Source organism: Gopherus evgoodei, chromosome 10 (assembly GCF_007399415.2).
Source record: "Gopherus evgoodei ecotype Sinaloan lineage chromosome 10, rGopEvg1_v1.p, whole genome shotgun sequence".
Lineage (NCBI taxonomy): Eukaryota > Metazoa > Chordata > Testudines > Testudinidae > Gopherus > Gopherus evgoodei.
The window spans coordinates 36,785,587-36,801,975 of record NC_044331.1 but is presented as its reverse complement, the minus strand read 5'-3'; the positions used below and the strand labels follow the sequence as shown (position 1 = coordinate 36,801,975).

The following is a 16,389-nucleotide window of genomic DNA, read 5'->3' as shown; positions in this document are numbered from 1 at the left end:
AAACTCCTTCTACATGTATCTAATTCTGCTGACCATAGAACAAACTACCATTGGGCACTTGCAAACTCAAAGTAGCTTGTTATTCAGTTGAAAAACCTTGCAGATTTAAAAATCCTTTGAGACATCCTTTCCCAGTTGTGTGAAACATATGGATGTTTTTCATATCTTTGCCACTTTTGCCCAGATATGACAATCTGGTGTCTCAGGCTTCAGAGTGATGTTCAAGTCCAAAGCCTGGAGAAAGTTAAAAGTCCTAAACCCGTCCTCTCTCCTCCCCCATCTAACATTCATGCAGATGAGACTATGAGTACAAATTTAGGTTGCAGACATGCAAATATCTCAGACTTTATTTTAATGAAAAGCTCTGAAAACCTTGACCATACTTGCACTGATATACCCTGCTCCTCCCTTTGAAGTTCTGGTCTGGTGGCCTCTTTTTCCAGTTCTTTCACTAGCGCCTCCCAACCCCTTGCATCCCAAATGCACCAGTGATGGGAGGTCCCAAAGTACACTGGAGGATGAAGGTGATTAAAGTATAAGAAGTAGCCAGCCAGTCTCTCCAATCCTTCCCTGTCACAAGAACCAAAGTGGACAGTTGAGAGTCTAAGGTGAACATGTTTAGAGAAAAGCTCATTGTAAGGGAGCCGGGATCAGGCCTCTGTCTCCTTTATTGTGTTGTAATAAATTAGCCAGGGCCCTGGCTAATGCCCCCACCCAATCAATGAGTTAAATTTGGACTACAAGGCTAGAGAGGGATACACTCACTCCACCCCAAATCGGAAGTAGCTTCCACAGCTGCAGAGCTCCAAGAACAAGAAGCTACAGTGACTACATTTGCCTGGATCAGGCTATCTGTATAAAATAACTTTATGCAGCTGGATATTAGCCAACAGTTTTTATTACCATGGTAACCAGCAGCAACTTCTCTTATATGAGGAAATGGAATTACCACAATAGGGCCCCCTCGGATCTCTGACTTAGAGAGGCTTCCCAACTAGTGTAGGCCAGACATGACCATCTTCAGTACCGGTTCACAAAGAGGGACTGGCACTTCCTGGAGCTCATTCCCACAAAGGCCAAGTCTCAACTGTGCTTTCTGAACTAGTGCTGAAAATGTTTTTGTTTGTCCTTCATTAACATAAATACTGAGGTCAGTACCAGAACAGGGGAATCTACCGATGAAAGTCACTGTTCAGTGTGCTAGTGCCAATGGGGATAAAGATGGAGACACCACATTTTCTTCTTCTTGCTAATTAACCGGTTTTGTTACTAAAATTCCGTTTAGCTCGCTGAGTGTCAGATCTCATTCTGCATTTGTGCTTTATTATAATGTTGTCCCTCTGCCAATCAGTAGCAGATGTTTGTGGGGGGATGAGGAGGGGAGGGGCTTAAAGGTCAGTTTACCAATGGAGGAGAAATCAGTGATGTGCAGTCTGGGGAAATTCTAAATATGGCTTGTCTTATTGAGACATATACACCAATATTGGGACAGAGGTGGTCACAAACTGCATGCAGGTTATCCCTTCTTCCAGGGATCATTTTAACCCCAATGCCCAGGTCCCAGAGAGTAACTGCCACAAGAATTAACTCTAATCAGACACCAGTACAGTGAGCACACTTTGCTGCTGGCACAGCTGCTTCTACCTAGAACCTTGTATTATCAAAACTCACAATGCACAGCATGTCTTCTTAAGACTGAACATCTGCTCTCACACTAAGACAAGAAACGTGGAAGACTGTATAACAGCATCACTTGGTGATAACTGCCATTATAACATATTTGGGTACACACAAAGCACTGAGAAAAGCTACAGGGTTGTGGCTGTATTTGAATAGGTGACCACACCTTCCCTTGGACTCATGGCGCAGCAAGTGGCTGGTAGGTACATAAGTAGAAATAATTTGGGGAGGAAAGCCAGACAGAGATTAGGAGTGCAGGTTGCTAGGCTGGATGAAAAGGACAATAATCTAGTTGAATAACTGCAGGAAGTGTTTAAAAAAGGGAATGATCTGTGAGCAAATTCTTCTTTTCTGTTGATAACAGACCTATATTATTATGATTTATGTTCTTTCAGAGGTTTTGTACCTTTATACAATTTTTATCATTTTGTTTAATTATTTCTACTGCTGAAAATATAATAGCTTTAAAAAGTTGATAAAATCAATCTGACAATTGTCACTATAATACTTAGCACATGCATGGTGCTTTTAATCTTCAAAGGGCTTTCTCATCTTCACTGCACCCCTCTGAGCAGCAGGAAGGGGTCAGTGGGCCAGCAGACAAAGTACTGATTTAAAGTTGTGGGCACCATAGAGAAAATTGCAGGATTGCTAGGGAGGGATGAGGTACTGTTATATTCCTGGCTTCTATTGCCACCCCCTTGGGGGGCAGAAGTGAGGTTGTGCAGGGAGCATCAACGTAATTCTGTGTTCCCAGCTTTTCAACAAGCTTTTCTGTTCTGGAAGGGCTAGTGGAGCACAGAGTGCTGCTGAGTACCTGCAACTTTAACTCCATATTAATGATGTTTTCGTGTGTGAATTAGATTAGAATTTGTGTGGGAAAGGATTAGAACTTGGCAATTCCTGACTCCTATGCCTGTGTTCAGACTGCGTTCTTCTTCAGGTTCATTTATAAATAATATTTTTGAACTAAAATTATATTTTGAAAACTTTCTGGCCTTGGTTATGGTAACTTTTCTGTTGTACAAATGATGCCACTGAGTTATTAGTAATAACTCAACTAAGTTTATGGCAAAATTCCTCTTCCTACCATTTCCCCAAACATGGCTTCTTTTCTGATTGTACAACCTTAGAATCCCCACTCAAGCCTTCTCACTGGCCAAGTAATTTGTTTGTGGTGAACCTGAAACAGTTACTATATTGAGTAACTAAGAAATCATTAGGTGTTACTTGTGATGCAGCCTCCTGAGCGAAACTGCTGCTAAACTCAGGCAAAAAAAATTGAATGTGTTATTAGAAGGCAAGAATGTCTCCATTATCACTGGAGGCCAGGCCTTTGTTGTGTTGGATCCAATTTAGGAGAGGTGAATCTTTTAATTTTACCAGGGAATTATCACAGCAGACTGTCCTAGGCATGTGATGCACAGGCAGGCTGGTTTGGATAAAATACGAGTAACTTCATTCAAAACTTTATAGGAGGCTTAAAAGAGTTTGGTTACCCCTTAAGAATTAGCCTTGAGTCTCTTCCTCTGGGGCCCAGTCTCTGCATGAATCTTTGGTTCTGAGGATCCATATCTTGGCTGCTTGGTCCTCCCTCAAGCCCGAACTGGGCAGCCAGCCATTTGACCAGCAAGTTGCCAGCCCTCGGCTCTCTCCTCTCAATGGCAGACAATGGTTAGCTGCAGGCTGTACTTCTATCAACCCAAGGTATCTGCTGTAAAGAGGAGGCAGCAAGCTCACAGAGGTGAACCCTGGTGACTGCTCCCTCTTACCAGTGTTCACTGGTGCTGCTTAGTCTCCTAGCCTCATTCCTTTCCCATCCCAACTGGGCTGAGGTGAAGACCTGATCAGGCTTTCCTGTACTGCAAGTAGTTTCTTCTTGCAGCTTTTCTCTAGTTCCCAGGCCACTTCTTCAGGTAGAGTGGATGTTAGAGAAGATACCAGTCTCTACATCTCCTGTCCCCAGGGGAGCTTAAAGTGCCCAATGACAACCACTGACTGTGAAGTTGGGCAGAACTGTTCATATTGGCATGGGTATTTGGGGCCCTATTCAGCTGTTTGCTGCATGTCACAGTTCTGCTATCTGTGATTTGGTAGATGCAATTGTGTCTGGAAGGAAGGTTCCCTTGGCTGCTTTTCTGTCTGCAGTGAGGGTCTGCCAGTGGTTCTTTGTCAGTAGGCCAGCTGTTCCCGGACTGGGGCTGTGTAGGTTTTATTCCTTAAGCACTCCAGCCCCTTTTGCCTTCCTGCTTCATTTCATGTAAGTTCTTTAGAGAATCACTGTGACTTGCGGGAGCCATAGGGATATTTTTCAACTAGTTCATCAGTCACTTCTGTCAGTAGTTGTTGGTAATGTTCCATCAAATTAAAATCTTGCCCTTGCCACTGTTTCTCTCTGGGGCCTTCTGGATGTTCTCTGGGATTGGGTATTTATGGGGGTAAATTTTCCTCCCTTGTATCAACCTAAAAAACTAGGAGTAATGGGATGAAATTAAGAGAGGGAACTTTTTTAGGCTGAATATCTGGAAAAGCTTCCTGACATTGAACTCTACTAGAATATGAAATAATCTCCTGAGAAAAGTGATGGAAAGCCCCTTCCCTAGAGACATTTAAAACTGGGCTGGACAAAAGACGAGTGCACAATCTTGTACTGGCAGAAAGATAGACTGAGTGACCTGCGATTTTTTTTTCTTTCCATCTCTAGCTTTTATGATTCTATATATGGCATGACACAGGAAGTTCACTAAAGTGTTCTGCAAGAAGAACTGAAGCTGTTTTTCCTGCTAATTGTTAAATATGAGTCACAAATTCAAATGCTTAGCAAAATCCTTAGGTTACATTTCAGATTTACTGCTGCCCAGATGCAGCTTCAAAAGCTACATTTGAACACACCGAGCCATTTTATTCCTAGTTCAGTCTAAATTTTGGAATACTATTGGGAGTGACAGACTATTCACTATTTCACATAGATGTACAAGTTTTGTTTAATTTCATGGCTAGGCAGTTAGAATGTGGAATATGAGGTTAGCTGTGGTGCAATTCTTTTAGAAACTTTTTGACTATCACTACAAAGTAAGAAAGAGTCCTGTGGCACCATAAGCTTATGCTCCAATACATCTGTTAGTCTATAAGGTGCCACACGACTCTTTGTTACTTTTTACAGATCCAGACTAACATGGCCCTTTGATACATGCCTGTCACTAGTATGTTTGTTCCCACTCTGAGTCTCTCTGACTGAATTGCTTCTTAGGTGCAGAGTTACTGTCTGCAGCATATATCCAGGCAAGCAAACAAAAACTTGATGTGGTGTCAAAATATAGGCTATAAAAACTACATATTATTAGTCATGCCATTATGTGCCATGCTTAGATCTCAGTTTTGTCTAGTTTATATCCCCATATTCTGGACAAGAGTCACTTCTCAGTCCATCTGTGTGGCTCTTTAAACAATCAGAGAGGATGCTGAGTGATGAAAGGCACTTTCTCTCTTTCTCAACCCCAATATACCACTACAGTGAGACATCTGGGACAACATGCATCATAGCGAAAAGGATCACTACCACTAGTCTGGCCATGGTTTTATAGAAACATTCCTTTCTAAATGAGTTTACAACACACTGTGACAATGTATTCACCTCTTCGTCCATGACAAAGTATTATAAATACCAGTATAATGTAGAGATGGGCCTGAACCCAAGCCCTAGATCTGAACATCCCTAAACTTTAGGGAAATTCAGATTCATATCCCAATGCTGAAACCTAGACTTATCTTTAGATCAAATTATTATAGTTACTGAGGACACAATTTCCATAGGTTGCCTATTGAAGTTCTAGGACAGCAGCCAAAGCCCTTCATTTCTGTATATACAATCTCTGCCAGCCCTACTTTGCCAGGAAGGAAATTTTGAAGAAATTTTCTTGTAAGTCCTGGACTTTTAAAAGGCATACAGATTTACTGGAGACAAAACAGTCCATCATTAATCCACTCTCTTAATTCTGAAACCACTAGTCTTTTTTTTTTTTTCATTTTCACTCTATGAAATGAACTATCAGAATGTTTAAAACCATCTTCAATGGAAATTGCAAGAATTGCAAGAAACTGATTTTCCCAGCTGAAAGAATTCTTCCTTTTAACTTACTGGATTTTCTTAGAGACCCACAGCAAAGGAAAGGGATAGCATGCGAAGAAAAATAATGCCAGAGATGTCCCTTAGTGTGAGTCCCTCGAATCTCTACGCTGCTTTTCACTAGGCTCATCTAAGAGTTCAAATTAATGGCCAGAGTCAAATTCAACATTTCCCCGTAGGCCCTTTAATCTGGGATATGTCACAGCATATGAGGGCCAGTGATACAGGTGATTGATTGGTACTTGCATGCTATGATGGGGCCCAGGAAATAATCCACAGGTTTGAGGTCAGATTTTCCATTAAAAACTAACCGAAATTCATATGCACGTTGGGGGAAGTGAGTGATAAATTGACCAAACCAGTAGGATGCAATTATGAAATCAGATCTGGGCTGAAGGAGGTGGGTGACCCTAGGGATCTTTAGTACAGGTTTGTGTAGATTGGAGTCCACTCTTTCAGCCCTAACTACTGTGACCCCAAATCTTCATCCTCTTTCACCTTAATACACCATTACTACTACTTATTACTTATAGCTGTAATGACAGGATGTCTCATTACTGCCGTGTCAATCAGAAATAGCAGCAGTCTTGCAGTGCTGTTTATGAAGTCGAATTCCCTGCCAACACATACCTCTCCTCCTTCCCACCACTTTATACATACTGTCAGTAGAGGGCATGGAGAAGCACCATGTATTGTTTTAGCATGCTGCAGTATATTAGTTAATAGAGCTGAAGAGTGAAAGCATTTCAAGTGGCTATAGAAGTTGGCCTATATCTCTAATATAAGCTTTACCAAGATTTCTAGAGCTGCCCAAGTCCAAATCTCTTTTCCCTTTCATCCCTTCACAGACCGGTTGCAGAGGTCACTAAAATTGAAATAAAAACTTGTTCAGGAAACTCCCAGCAACAACTGCCATTTTATTACCAAGCTGCCGAGAGGGGCCAAATGGAGAAAGAACGCTTCATGAGGTGAACTGAGCTTTACTGGATAATAAGGCTTCCCAAGCCAACTGAAATGTCATCTTAGTTCAGTGTGAAATGGACATTCCTGACCCTTTCTTCAGTGAAGCCATGTCTCTGATTATCAAACAGGAGGCACTTTAATGCAACAAACTCGAAAAAGACTTACTTGATTTCGGTTTGTCCTCCTGCTTTTCGAGCAATTTGAACCAGCTCTTTCCCATATCTCTCTTCTGCTTGTGCCCTGTTAACAAAATTTCCTTAGTTATTTTCTTCTGTTGAGGTTGGGCCCATGTTTGCAAGAATGCATTTGTAGCTGACTCTGAGATGCAAACAATTGGTTTGTAGCTGTCTTTATTCTCTGTCCCTAGTGCCACTGCTAGCAAGAGCTCATCTAAAAAGACACCCACTGATCTCCTCCTCTGACTTGGAAGAAGCTCTTATCTGCTTAGAGAGAATACATGTTTTTTATTAAATTGACTCTTCTGTTTTTGCTTGGCTCACGGTTGGGTGGAAAAGTTAGTCTATAGCTGAGTGGTGTATGCTTGGTGTAAATGAGTAGAGTCCCCAGCAGGTGCCTGTTTGCACATAAGTCCCATTTTCAAAAGTGACTTAAACTCTTGGTATCAGAGGGGTAGCTGTGTTAGTCTGTATCCTCAGAAACAATGAGGAGTCTGATGGCACTTTAAAGACTAACAGATTTATTTGGGCATGAGTTGTAATCAGTTATTTTATCACAGCAGCTGGTGAAAGGGCCTTGTTGACACTAACAATGGGTGCAGTGTTGCCACCTATATCACATGCAAACAAATTCTGTCCATAGCTATCCTGTTCTATGCACAAGGATGGCATAAGATTACGGGGAGGATTAGGACAATGGTTCTTTGGAACAAACAGCAAATTTAACTCACTCATTTTACATAAATGCTATGCGTGTAAGATTATTAGGTTCTTCCATCCCTAGTCCTTTCAGTCTGGATATGTTTTCAGGCGCTCTTCACAAAGGCTCAGAAACCTACTTTTTGTTTTAAATGAGAACTTTGGTTCTTCTTTATGGGACCCAAACTTGATTTTATTAACTCCTGTAAGTCCCCTCCAGCTTATCAGCAGCCTTGGTCAACCTACGCATAGATCCAGTACTGTCAAATATGGGAATTCAAAAGTCACATGTCATTCCCTCACCCCAGCCCCAAAACCATAAGGTTTAAAAATAATGCATTTTGCCCTCTGATTTTAGGACTTTTAAAGATGCACATTCTGTGCAACTTTCATTAAAAAAATGCATCTGAAGAAGTGGGTTTTTTACCCACAAAAGCTTATGCCCAAATAAATCTGTTAGTCTCCAGAATCCTCGTTCTTTTTTTAAACACTTAGAAACCCAAGTTGCTTTTGGAAATGGGACTGAGGTTCCTAAGTTAATTGGGCACTTTTGAAAGTTATCCCCTGTATCCTAAAGGAATTGCCAGACAAGTGTATGGCTATTTGGCCTGACAGGCCCCATTTAAATTAATGTTAGCCCCATTTCCCTGATTTGTCACTCTGACTTTTGTTGTTTATCTGGCACACGTACACCTCTACCTTGCTATAACACGACCTGACATTACACGGGTTCGCATATAGCGCGGTAGCAGCAGGGCTCTGGTGGCGCTTTAAAGGGTCCAGAGCTCTGGCTGCTGCAGAGCCCCAGGCCCTTTAAATCACCGCTGGAGCCCTGCCTCTGCTATCCCGGGGCTGCAGCAGCAGGGCTTGGGCAGCACTTTAAAGGGTCTGGGGCTCCGGCTGCTGTGGAGCTCCGGGCCCTTTAAATCACTGCTGGAGCCCTGCTGCTGCTACCCTGGTGCTGCAGCAGCGGGACTGCACCACCGATTTAAAGGGCCTGGTGCTCCCTACGGCCACAGCCCTGGGCTTTTAAAATCACCACTGCAGCCCTGCCACCGTTACCCTGATATAACAGCGTTTCACCTGTAACAGAGTAGGGATTTTTGGCTCCCCATGACCGCATTATAATGGGGTTGAGGTGTAGTACACTGGGTGTTCTCCATATGGATGCAGACAAGTCCCTGCCACAATGAGATGATTTGATTGATTCTGTCTTTAAAGAGACCTAGTTGCCTTTCAAACACTTCTCTGTATACACTTGCTGTGATAGGCCTTACTTTACAACCTGCTGTACTCGAGTTCAGATTTTGAATAAATTATTCTGCTGACGTTTCACATTTTTACCATCGCCCTGTGTGGTCTGCCCATTTAGTGCTGCAGTCCACCCTAGAGGTGAATGCCCTTCCCAAGTGGTGGTCAATGGGCACATGCAGCCTCTTACTTCCAAGTGGTTTTGGGATCCTCTGGGGCTAACAGGAACTAAATATCAAGTATGATCCCAGGGGCACTTCACTACCTTTATTTAAAACAGTAGATTTGTAAGAGATGCCTTCAAAGTGAAACTGACTAGTCTACTTTAATTGGATAAATTGAGAGGAAATGCAGAGTGAAGAGTGAAAAGTAAATTCATTTTTCATTTCTCTTTTAAAAATAAGAGATGCTGTCATTGCTCTAGATAAGAACTTCAGCTCCAATCCCCACCTGCGTTTGGGCCTTTTGCTCCACTGGAGCAGCACAAAGCAGCCCCACAGCCAATGTATCCAGCCCTGGGATGATCACCCAAGTGTAGGCGAATCCTCAGGTAGCACAGAATTTGCATAGTGGCTCCATACCACAGGCCCTTCCTTGCATCTAGGGGAGGGGCATGGCTGGGGAAAAGGGTTGTAGCCAGGACTCCTCAGTAATTCTCTACCTGCTGCAATGGCCCCTCGGGGCCAGACCTGCATAGGATCAGGGGAGTGCAAAGGTGGATTAAAGCCATCTTTCTGCATGTGCACCCTGGATGCACTGTGTGTTTCGTGGCCCCAAATGAGGATTGGAGCCACTTTATTATTTTTTAAGATATGATTTTTAACCTGGCCATCTCTCTTTTTTAAATACAGAAAATATCTACGTTTTAATTTGTAATTGCTGCCTTAATTCCATGTACAGGAAATTGGTTCAAGCAAATGTGAACATTACACACACTCCTTGTGTTTTAATCTTTTGCAAAGCAAAAACCACAGCACAGTTCATTGCAAAACCACTAGTGCTTATGCAACAAATAGAGGCCCTTGCCAGTAATGCCATGTCAGTGTTCAAAAGAGGGTGATGCCTGGACTACCAAAAGCTTTTTTAGTGAAAACTGGAGTTGCTAAGGAAGTATTGAAAACAAACATCTAAGGGCTCTGAGCCTTTACTGTTTGAAGTGGGATCTTGTCATACATTAGCTTATTGTGTCCCCTTGTATATGTGCAGCTCAGAGAGCAGATAATTGTTTAACATGGTGACAAGATTCTCATTCCCTTCGCTCTAATAAAGTCCTTAGAAGCCATTTGTCTTATGATTTGTATGTAATACGTGTGTGTTCTGAAGAAGAGGCTTGTATTTGAATAATAATAGTTGTACAGCAAGGAGCAGCCAATTAGACAGTTTATAGTTCTCCTCCCTGCGCATGGGAAAAGAGTGATTAATTTTTGTTGTGTTAATATAGTCTGATTCTTCTGTGATTATAGGCATGAAAATGTGGATAATCATCCATGAACAAAAGCTGCATGGTAAATTGAGGGGTTTGTGATAGAGCTCTTTGTTTGTTTGTTTTGAATTGGAGATATGGAATCTTCTTTTAAACTCAGGTGGCGCTATGGTGATCAAAGGGTATTGCCAGCTCTCATGTTACTGCTGTTTTTCCAAAAGCCCCAGGTCCTGCAGTCGGGTGATTTGCATGAGACTCTCAGCTTATGGTTTTTTTTAATGAAAGTTGCACAGAATGTGAACCTTTAAAGGTCCTAAAATCAGAGGGCAAAATGCATTTTCTTGAAACTGCATGGTTTTGGGGCCGAGGTGAGGGAATGACTTATGACTTTTGAATTCCCATATTTGACAGTACTGAATCTATGCGTAGGTTGACCAAGGTTGCTGATAAGCTGGAGGGGACTTACAGGAGTTGTTAATAGAATCAATGTTTGGGCCCCATAAAGGAGAACCATAGTTCTCATTTAAAACAAAAAGTAAGTTTCTAAGCTTTTGTGAAGAGTGCCTGAAAACATAACCAGACTGAAAGGAACAGGGATGGAAGGACCGAACAATCTTACATGCATAGCATTTATGTAACATGAGTGAGTTAAATTTGATGTTTGTCCTAAAACACCATTGTCCTAATCCTCCCTGTAATCTTACGCCATCCTTGTGCATAGAACAGGATAGCTGTGGACAGAATTTGTTTGCATTTGAGATAGGTGGCAAAACTGCACCCATTCTTGGTGTCAGCAAGGCCCCTTCAGCAGCTGCTGTGATAAAATCACTGACTGTGACTCATGTGGCTTCCAAGAATAAAGGTTTGGTTTGTCCCATCTTTCTCCCTCTTCTGTCCTTCTCACCAACATGCACTTGCATCACTCTTGGAAGAGGCGGCTCCAATGCATTTCTAGCCAAAAGTAAAGAGATTCTGACAGCCGCCGCACGTGTGCACATACTTACACATACACGACTACAGATCAGAGGAGTGGGTTGGAGGAGGGTGAGAATTCATGGAAAGAACAATTCTGAGAGATTTCTGCAGCTACTTGTTTCAGAATGTCTTTGAGATGAATCTTTCTCCTGCTTTGTGGAAAGTCCTTTTTGCACATACTGCAAGCCATGGTTAGGCGTATCCTGCAAATGATGGAAACACCCCACCTCCACCCCTACATAATCTCAATCACATACTATAATTCCTAGCCACTACAGACACATGCAAGAAAGGATTTGATCTCCAGGAGTTTAAGGAGCCACCAAAAATCACTTCAAATGGGTACAGTTCACCTAATGTCATTATGAGACTGCTGCAGGATTGTGTGACACAGGTAAAAGACATTTCCGATAGCGTCCAAGGAAATCAACCCAAACCACTTAAATGTTTTGGGGAGACTATTTACATTTCAATGAGTTAATAGCCTTGGGGTAGCACCATACAGCGTACATGGTGTCTTAGTTGTTAAACACAGCCAATTAAAACTGGAACTAAATACTGAATAGAACTTTTCTAAGTCTCAGCTAAAAATGAAGGACAAAAATTAGAATGAAGAGAGGCCTCTGTTTCTATATATTTTCTAAACCAAGAAACTAATGGCAACCACCACATGTTGCTGTGGGACAACCTGTGAAAAAAAGACTGCAAATGGACACACATGCATACAGTATGTTCAAAGAGGATCTAGGAACAAAGAGCTAGTCCGGAAAAGATGGTAGAATAATATGGTCAATCCTAGAATGCCTGGCAAAAGTCTACACAGAGCTACCATACATACCCCTGGTTACACCAAAAGAAAGATCAAATTTCAGTCATTATAGGAAATTGACCCACTGCGGCTAATAGCATACTATAATATGTGTGAAGCATTGGCTTTCTGTGAATGAGGGGAAAACAGTGATGTTTTGCTTCTGGATGTTAATAAAGAGGATTGCCGCTTTAGTCAATAAATTGGGCGTGTGTAGTTAAGTATGTATTTACAGACACAGAACTGATTAGAGATGGATCTGAATGGAACTCAGGATCTAAAGTCCTTCCAAACCTCCTCTTATTGCACCCCCCTCAAAAAGAATCTTTGGGAAAATTTGGATCTTAACTCTGAAACTCAGGTCTATCTCTATGTATAGTGCAAGGGGAAAAATCCTGCATTGATAGAGAGGGCTAGATGACTTAGTCTTTCCTCTTGCTCATGTCTGTGATTCCTCCTCCAAGCATTGTTTAACTGCATGACAAGGTGTAACTCTGACGTTGTTTATTTTCATTCATTTCATTTTTGGAAATATGTCTTAAATTAGCTATGCGGAGTGTGGGGGAGGGGGAAGGGGTCATCATTCAAATGATTCACATGCCAACGTGGTGTCTGACTTTGCTGCTAAGAACTCGTTGGCCCTCAGATCATTTCTGTACAGATTTCTCTATTAAAAGCATGTATGACTGTACTCTCCGAATCAAATTCTGAAGTGACCCGCAGAATCCTCCTGCATCTCTTGCAAGAGTGTTCAGGAGTAGGTGAGATGAGTTCATAAACAGTTTTTCATACCTCCTTCACCACCACTTCTTACCTCTGTTTGAGCAAGTCCTCCACATCTTTTGCCATCTTTCTCCCATCCAACATTCGCTGGAGAAGAACCTCATAGCCAGAGTGGACAGTGAATTCCTTGCACTGAAATCAGAAAGGCGAACAGTTATGTAAGTTGATTAGCAGACACCATTCTGAAGCGCACAAGAAACCTACTGTAAGTATTGCTAAACAAATCACTTTAGAAAAAACAAGAACCAAGTTTAACCCCTCCCAGAATGTAAACAACCAACAGAACTTAAACAAAGTAACTTTTCAAAAATTATTTTTCCTACTGCCTCTACATATAACGGTTCTCACCAAAGGTGGGTGTGCTAACTTACTACAAGAGAGTCTATTCTTTTGTTATTGTTGCTCTCCTGCAGAGCAGGAGCAGATGTCCCCAGGGTCTTGCAGGTCAATTTTGCAGTGGTGGAGAAATTCGTGATATGGTGTCTGGGAATGGTCTAAGCATAACTTGTTTTATTTACATGCATATATCAGTCCTGGACCAAACATGGTCAAAAGGCATGTAAGCAATTTCTTCTCTCAAGAATCTCAGCCCAACACCAATGCCTGGTTCCCAGGGAGCAACTCTACTTCAAGAATTGCTGCTAATTAGAGACCAAGTCAGAGAGCAAACTCTCCTGCTGCTCACAAAGTTCAAATATAAAAACACATAGTGTGTCTCTCCAAGACTGCACATTTGTTCGTACGCTAAGAAAGAACTGGGAAGACTAAATGTAACAGTGTCACTTGGTGACACCTGCCATAACATTACTTTACATCTCATCAGATCCAGACACAACAAGTACTGAAATATCCTAAAGGGAGGTAGTACATCAGAGATCTCCAGCCCAATTTAGCTGAATGAAAAGATCTGACAAGAGCAGAATTTGAAATGTATCTGAAATGTTGGCATTTATCAGAGAGGGAGAAATGGTTTTGAGCACAGATCTGAAAGTCAGTAGTTCCTCTGTCCTACCTCTTAAACTGACTCCCACTGTAACCATCAGCAGGTCATTTAACATCTTTGTCTCTGTTTCACCATAAGTAAGATAATCCTTAGGTTCCTTCCAGTGCTTTTGTGTGAAGTTTCTCTGGTTGTCAGATAAGAGCTGAAGCTACAAAGTGCTAGATAGAAGTAACGCATTAATATCTGAATTTCCAAACATTCAGAGGCTCGCCCTTCAGCAGGGCCAGCTCCAGGCACTAGCGCAGCAAGCAGGTGCTTGTGGTGGCCAACGGAAAGGGGCGGCACATCCGGCTCTTCGGCGGCAATTTGGTGGTGGGTCCCTCAGTCAGTCTTGGAGGGAAGGACCGGATGCCGAATTGCTGCCGAAGAATGAAGTGGTGGCGGTAGAGCTGCCGCTGAAGTGCCGCCAATCACGGCTTGGCTTTTTTTTTTCTTTCTTTCCGTCACTTGGGGTAGCAAAAATGCTAGAGCCAGCCCTGCCCTTCAGTATCTATAAGGGATGCACATTAGAAGCTACAGAAATAAAATTTTCAGGAAAAAATGATTTTTAGTCCTCATCACAGTCTGTGATGATGATCCATAAGCACATAAGAATGGCAATACTGAATCAGACAAATGGTCCATCTAGCCCAGTATCCTGTCTTCTGACAGTGGCTAGTGCCAGATGCTTGTAGAGGGCAACTGTAGAGTAATCCACTTCCTGTTGTCCAGACCCAGGTTATAGCAGTCAGAGGTTTATCGTGCAAAGTCAACTGGATTTTTTTCTAAAGCTTACCAATGGATTAGAGCGCTTCATTATCCAGCCTACCTCAGAAGATCAACCAAGTTTATTGAATAAAATATTGAATTATTTTAAAGCAAAGATGTAATGTAAAAATGAACCTAGTAATAGCTCCAAAGACAAGCAAATAATGCCTTTTTGTGTTTCTCTTTGGTTTTTACTCTAGTTTCATGGGGCAGGTCTTATTCTGGAAATCTGTCAATTGTGACCTTTAACTCTTTGGAAAAGGACTTCATGATTTCTCCTTATTCAATAATAATCTAAAACTTTCATCAGCTAAGCCAAGAAAGTGATATACAAACACTTTCCCCAAATCAGCATTATACCTGTGTTTTAAACATTAAGGGTGAAATCCTGACTCCACTGAAGTCAATGACAACATTCCATTGACTTCAGCAGGGCCAGGATTCTGCTCTAGATGTGTAGTTAGAACTTCATAACCTTTAAGTATATGTGGAGTTAATTTTTATGGCAGCCATACAATGTATTTTATTTGTACCTCAGCTCATTAGATCTACTATTAGGGTGTTTTTCCTCCTTTTGAATAGATAATTTAATTACTTGGATGCTGATTTTGTGTTTGTTCCAATACAACCTCAAGCTATTTGTCATCAGTGTATTGGTGGCATGAGAGCCCATGGTATTTCCCTGTCTCTCCAGGACGTCTCAGATATGCTGAAAAGGTGGAAAGACTATACTGATCACTGGTGGGTTCCATTTTGAGTACTATTGTGGAAGAGGAGCTACTGTGCACTTCTCTGAGAAGAATGGACAAAGGCAGTCCACCCGCAGACTATCCACTCCTGCCAGGGCTTCCCTGCAAGACAGCAACATGCTGTGATGCACTCAGTCTATGGCAACTTGATAGTCTAGTTATAAAAGCCTGAGGAACTTGTTTCACAGCCATGGGATTGCACAAATGATTTTAGCCTATCTTAGTTTTTACAGGGAGGCTCCATTAAAGCCAACACAGGAGAACAGCTGAAGTATTTTATCATCATGCCAACGTATCAGCTACACTATTTGTGTATTATCTTTGGAACTGCTCTAACTGCGAAGAATCTTCCCATCACTAAATCCATCTCTAGCTAAAGTAGATTCAGCATCTTATGCTCTGAAAATTTGCTGCAATGCATGGATGTGCAGTGAAACTAAGTGTGCACAGGAACCCTATGGAGTATTAAACTGGTCTGAAGCACCAATAGTAGCTGCCAAGAACCATCTTCTCCTTCACTGTTGCATGCAGTGATTATTTTATTTTATATTTTTTAATTGGAGGCTTTGCAGTACCGGGTCATTTTTACTTGCATTTGGCCACTTCTTACTGACTTTCAGATTTATATGGAAGTGTCAATGGTGAATTATATTCACAAAATTGTGAGGGCCACCAAACTAGGGAGAGTCCAGTTACCCCCAAAAAATGGGAGGGAAAGGGGGGCTATAAAACTGCCCAATGTCTAAAGCATAGCTTAGAGCATAGCCCTGGAAGCCAAGACTCCTGGTTCTGTTTCCAGGTGCTGCCACTGACTCACATTCTGGGCTCCATTTTAACTTTTGAGAAGTTTGATTTATCTGTCTCTATAACGGTTATAGTATAAAGATATGGTGCCATACATTACATGAGTGTTACAAGAATTAAATAGTAGTATTGCATTATGTAGCATATAAAAGCTTAAATGAGCTGTTGTACAAGCACACACAGGACATTACAGGTCCATCTA

General features: G+C 41.8%; 1 protein-coding gene across 2 annotated transcripts in view; it reads right to left on the bottom strand.

Annotated features, from left to right (window-relative positions):
• The window catches only part of PSTPIP1 (proline-serine-threonine phosphatase interacting protein 1), a 97,323-nt gene that overhangs the window by 46,412 nt on the left and 34,522 nt on the right, over positions 1–16,389 (bottom strand). For both annotated transcript variants that reach the window (XM_030578764.1, XM_030578765.1), the window contains exons 2-3: positions 12,916–13,016; positions 6,935–7,009 (exon numbers count right to left, since the gene is read on the bottom strand). In XM_030578764.1, the coding sequence (XP_030434624.1) occupies positions 6,935–7,009; positions 12,916–13,016 (176 nt within the window). The remainder of the gene's footprint in view (positions 1–6,934; positions 7,010–12,915; positions 13,017–16,389) is intronic.